The sequence below is a fragment of the Stegostoma tigrinum genome, chromosome 9, assembly GCF_030684315.1.
Source record: "Stegostoma tigrinum isolate sSteTig4 chromosome 9, sSteTig4.hap1, whole genome shotgun sequence".
Lineage (NCBI taxonomy): Eukaryota > Metazoa > Chordata > Chondrichthyes > Orectolobiformes > Stegostomatidae > Stegostoma > Stegostoma tigrinum.
The window spans coordinates 81688385-81694384 of NC_081362.1; the positions used below are offsets into that span (position 1 = coordinate 81688385).

Sequence of the window (6000 nt, forward strand, 5' to 3'; positions counted from 1 at the left end):
CTGCCAAAGTAACAGCTCTACTCAGAACATAATTGCAGCAGGAAACTCCTGGGAGGACAAAAATATTTTTGGTTTGTCTTCAAAAAATTCATGAAGAAACATCTCTGCTGATTTATGGGAGTCCCTGGCTTGTGACCAAGTGGACTAGGAAAGGTTCAATTGGAGAAACACAACAGAAAGACTATATTAGGAACTTGCAGAACTGATGTCTATGCACAGAAGAATGCACTCAAACCTCCAAATAACTCATTCATCCCACTCCATCTGCACCATGTTAGGCAGAGTCTGAAAATCACACAATGGAATTATCAGTCCTCTCAGAACCCATCAAACCAGCGTGGAAGCAAGTCATTTTCAGTCCCAAGGTACTGCCTAAAGCCATGATTCATACATTAAACTTACAGAAAATGGACCAGGAATATGACATTTGGCACTTTGAGCCTGCTCTGCTAACCATTATGCTCATGGTTGCCACCCAACTCAATAACCTGCTCCAGCTTTTCCCTCATATCCGTTGATCCCTTTAACTTTGTGTGCAATATCCAGTTCCTCCTTAAAATCATACAATGTTTTAGCCTTAACTGCTTTCTGTGGTAGTGAATTCCATAGGCTTACCACTTTGGGTAAATAAATTTCTTCTCAAATCAGACTTAAATGATTTGGCCCATATCCTTAGACTGTCATTGGAAACTTCGTTCCTGCATCTAGCCTGTTTAAATCTGTCAGCATTTTAAAAGTTTCTACAAGATCTCCCCTCATTTTTCTGAGCTCCAGCAACATGGTCCTAATTCAACCACTTCTCAATGTCAGTCCTGCCATCCCATGGATCAGTCTGATACATCTTCACTGTACTCTCATTGTAGCAAGAGCTTCCTTCTTCAGCTAAGGTGACCAAAAGTGCACACAATAGTCCAAGTGTGGTCACACTAAGGCTCTGTATAATTGCAGCAAGACATCCCTGCTCCTGCTCTGGAATCCCATCACTATGAAAGCTAACTTACTAATTGCCTTCTTTACGCTTCCTTTACTTGCATGCTTACCTTCTGAATTTACACAGTCCCTGTTCACACATTCCCTACATTTGATTGATACAAATTAATTAAACTAATCTAGTTCACAAAATTACTCAGAAGAGACATCTTCAAATTTATCCACTGGTAAAGGAGGTCTGCAATAGTCAAAGGTCTTACCTATGATCCACTTTCCTTTTAAACAGTCCATTTCAGTTGAGGCTGTGAAAGGAGTTGCATTATTTCAATCTTCCTTGTCACATTGAAATGTACGCATTGTTCAAAACTGTTTCAGAGATAGTAGGAACTGCAGATGCTGGAGAATCTGAGACAACAAGATGTAGAGCTGGATGAACACAGCAGGCCAAGCAGCAGAGGAGCAGGAAGGCTGACGGTTCGGTCCCAGACCCTTGGGTCTAGGCCCGAAACGTCAGCCTTCCTGCTCCTCTGATGCTCCTTGGCCTGCTGTGTTCATCCAGCTCTACACCTTGTTGTCTCACTGTTCAAAACTGACCGGAATGGACATCTAAAAACTTTCTAACTCTAGTTTATTCAGTACGTCAAGTGTTAGACTCCTATTCCTTCAATACAGGATATCTGGTCAGCGTGGATGAGCTGGACCATACTGTAAACTCTAAGACTCTTTGAATACATATTTCTGCTTTGTTGGTATGCTGGTTGCAAATACATTTCAATTGTCAATTTTAGCCTGAACATTGCAGTCTGGCAATTTGGTATCTTTCTCCTTATGAATTAATTCCACTTTCCTACTCAAATCTTCCATTTCAATTTCTGCTACAACACTAAGTCTTAACCATCAACTACAAAAAAAGTCTCCTTTTTACCCTACCATGTCCTTTTGTTCTAAAGCATTTGGGTGTAATTAGAGATCCCCCGTGGCAAGAGTTAGACTTCTTTGCTGGAACTCCTAACATGCTGCTTCATTCTACAGTCACCGAATTTCTCCTCTCATTCAAGGTATCATATTGGTAAGTGTCTCTGGGCCCTCTCCCTGGCCTTGAAAATTATCTCAAAACGAGGGCACCAAATTTGTCACAATTGTTTAAGTAAGATTTAACCAATTATTTTGAGAGGTTTAGCATTACCTCTCCATTTTGGTATGCAGGGTTTCCATTTATAGAAATCCTTCTAAAATACCTTTTCCATTTGCCCCTAATGCCAAGAATTCCATTGCTGCAAATGCAAACTGCATCCATTCTTTTCAACAAGATCTAGCATCCTACATGTCATGCGATGAAGACAAGTGCTGCAGATATTTTCTAATCAATTCACCAGAAATGCTGTAACGTACATTTGGAGCAGGTGGCACTTGAACCTAGGCCTACTGACTTTGGTTTGAATAGTTCAAAGTTATTCAAGAAAATGTTGAGAATTACAACTCATTTATATAGATTATTGCCATTGGGAGATACAGGCACAATGCCACTAGACAAATAATAGAGGCAAAAATGGATAGCAAGTGTGAAGCTGAATGAACACAGCAGGCCAAGCAGCATCTCAGAAGCACAAAAGCTGATGTTTCAGGCCTAGACCCTTCATCAGAGGACAAAAAATGGAAGTTGCCAAAAGAAGCTTAGGTCCTGCAGCATACGTGGGGAGAAATCAGTTAACATTTTGGATCAAGTAACCCTTCTTCAGAACACCTCAGCACCCGCAGTTCTTTCAGTTTTAATTATATAATACAAAGGCTCAGCCAATGATCTGGGGCATAGATCAAATCCACCACAGCAGCTGCTGGCATATAAATTCAATTAATAATTCTGTAGTTGAAAGCTGATGATCATACACAGCCTTTTAATGTCCTTTAAAGGAAGGAAGGAAACACTCCGCCTCCTGCACTGCCACAACGATGCCACCCGAAGATTGCAGGAACAGCAACTCATATTCCGCCTGGGAACCCTGCAGCCATATGGTATCAATGTGGACTTCACCAGTTTCAAAATCTCCCCTTCCCCTACTGCATCCCTAAACCAGCCCAGTTCATCCCCTCCCCCCACTGCACCACACAACCAGCCCAGCTCTTCCCCCCCACCCACTGCATCCCAAAACCAGTCCAACCTGTCTCTGCCTCCCTAACCGGTTCTTCCTCTCACCCATCCCTTCCTCCCACCCCAAGCCACACCCCCAGGTACCTACTAACCTCATCCCACCTCCTTGACCTGTCCGTCTTCCCTGGACTGACCTATCCCCTTCCTACCTCCCCACCTATACTCTCTCCACCTATCTTCTTTACTTTCCATCTTCGGTCCGCCTCCCCCTCTCTCCCTATTTATTCCAGTTTCCTCTCCCCATCCCCCTCTCTGATGAAGGGTCTAGGCCCAAAACGTCAGCTTTTGTGCTCTTGAGATGCTGCTTGGCCTGCTGTGTTCATCCAGCCTCACATTTTATTATCTTGGAATTCTCCAGCATCTGCAGTTCCCATTATCTCTAACACTCCATCCCTACCTGGTCTGACCTATATGTGAGTCAACCCTTAGCAATGTCGACTCTTAATTGCCTTCTGGTCAATCACTCAGCTCAAGGACTCTGTCCGTCACATGACAGTGCCCACCCCTCTGCAATGGTGAATCAGGTTTTTCAATGTTGGCAAACGACGGGTTAGTCAATACATATGCAAATTACAGGAGGGTGAAATAAAACGGGAGTGGGGGTGGGGAGTGAAACAAGAAAAACAGGCAGGCCTTTGCTGCAATGAAACACGTGTCAGCAGAGCGGAAAAGGGCAGAAGCTTTTTACCCACAGTCAGGCCGCAGCGCTAGGGCCAGCTCAGCAAGCTATTTATAACGGGCGCAGGGTCAACTTGACTGCCCCGTGTGAGGGGGGAGGGGGCCGAAAGGGGGAAAAGCCACCCGCTGGTTAACACCTAACAGTGAGGCCCGGTCCGGCAGAGAAACCTCCAGAAGGTGGACACGGGGGAGGAGGAGGAGGAGGGGAAAGCCCTGGGGCCACACCAAGCGCCTACCCCAGATCCTCCAGCGAGTCAAGGATGTCATTCTCCATGGCGCAGCCCAGGCTGAAGTGCGTGGCAGCGGCGAGCGGCCTCTCCTCACGGCCCACACCGAGCGACCGTCCCTCCCCGTCAGTGCTGCCGCTCCGCGGCTTCTGCCCGGTTGGCATGTCTGGGGCCTCATTCTACACGCGGGCAGCCCCGTGCCTGACGGCCGGCTCCACACAAAACAAAACCTCCACCTCGCAAACAACAATGACAATGAAACAGTTCTTTTGTCGATCGAAACCTGTCCGTGAAATTAATAAAAACAAATAGCGCTGAATAATACACTTAATCTTCATTCAGGCGGATGATTAGTCACGAAAGCCCCTGACACAATTTCTGCTGTTGCCATGGCGATTGTTCAAACTTTCTTTCTGAGGGTATGTTCTAACGGTCTTATTTAACATTTTTAGTCCATCCCCGTTTGTCATGTTAAGATATTCAACCGGATTTGTTTTGTTTTTAAACTATGATTGTCTTGAAAATGAACCTATTTATAATTCACACACACACACGCATAAATATGTCTCTTTTCTGTCTCTGATTTTTGGTCCTGTTGGCTGCTTTTTGTGCCAGTTTGAAAACCATTCCCATGAACCCAGCCAAAACATGAGGGTTTGCACAGAATGTTAAGTTGCAGATTTGAGAGCTTACAATTCCTATATCATCTCTTCCCATTTAAGTTAACAGCGCAGAAATTGGCCATTTCTGGCCAATTGTCAAATATCCATGTCAGTGTTGACGTACCAGACCATGGGCGTCCTCCTTCCCCTCTTCATCTCGCCCTATCAACATAACCTTCCAAAAGCAAAATGCAGTGGATGCTGGAATCTGAAACAGGCACAGAGAATTCTGGAGAAACTCAGCAGGTCCAGCAGCATCTGAAAAAATTCAGAACTTGGAATGAGAGTGTTGTCTTGTGAGGCAAGATTGGATTGGGGTTATGAAGAGAATGTTTTATCCTATGACAGAGATTGTCCATTTAAAACTGAAATGGGTTTTTTTTGCCTTAGTGAGTTGTGGGTCTTTGGAATTCTCTTCCTGAAGAAGGAGTGGAAGCAGAATCCTTGAATGTTTTAAGACAGATGTAAGTAAGGTGTGAAAAATTATTGGGGTAGGTGGGAATGCAAATTTGGGTATACAATCAGATGAGCCAAGATCTTATCAAATATTTGACCAGACTTAAGGGTTTGAATGCCTTGCTCCTGCTCCTAATTCTGTAAAGACAGTGTCTTTTTTATTTTCCTGTATTGAAATGAGAAAATAATTGTTTTAAAACCAAGGATTGCTGAAGCATTTCTACACGTTTTTGGAAGCGGTAACCCAACACTCATTTTAGACATGATTTACACAGCTGTTGCTTCAATTATAGTTTACTGACGAGCTTAAGCCAGATGGTTGTACACAAATAGCGCTTCAGTGGGCAACAAGTAGCTAATTTGTCTATGGAGTTCTGACCAGATATTGAAACATAATTCTTAAGGGGCTTGATGGGGTAATGCTGAGAGGATGTTTCCTTCATGGTAGAGTCTAGAATCATATGACATCATCTCAGAAAAGGGGGACCAAATTAAGACTGAGATGAGGAAGCATTTCTTCTTTCAGAGACTTTCCACAGAGAGATGTGTGAGCAGAGTTCTTAATTACATTTAAGACTGAGATAGATTCTTGATTGGTAGAGAAGTCAAGGGCTACAGGAAAAAAGCAGGAAAGTGAACTTAGAGTCATACAGATATACAGCATGGAAACAGACCCTTTGGTCTAACTTATCCATGCTGACCAGATATCCTAATTAAATATTTCCCATTTGCCATCATTTGGCCCATACTTAAACCCTTCCTATTCATATACCCATGCAGATACCTTTTAAATGTTGTAATTGTACCAGCTTCCACCACTTCCTCTGGCAGCTCATTCCATACACACAGAACCCTCTGCATGAAAAAGTTGCCCCTTAGATCACTTTTAAATCTTTCC

General features: G+C 43.7%; 1 protein-coding gene across 1 annotated transcript in view; it reads right to left on the bottom strand.

The window, feature by feature from the left end:
- fam98a (family with sequence similarity 98 member A) overlaps positions 1-4163 on the bottom strand; it is a 34939-nt gene extending 30776 nt beyond the window's left edge. The window contains exon 1 of the mRNA XM_059648693.1: positions 3994-4163. Coding sequence (XP_059504676.1) covers positions 3994-4148 — 155 coding nt within the window. The 5' untranslated portion in view covers positions 4149-4163. The remainder of the gene's footprint in view (positions 1-3993) is intronic.
- Between the last annotated feature and the right edge of the window lie 1837 nt (positions 4164-6000).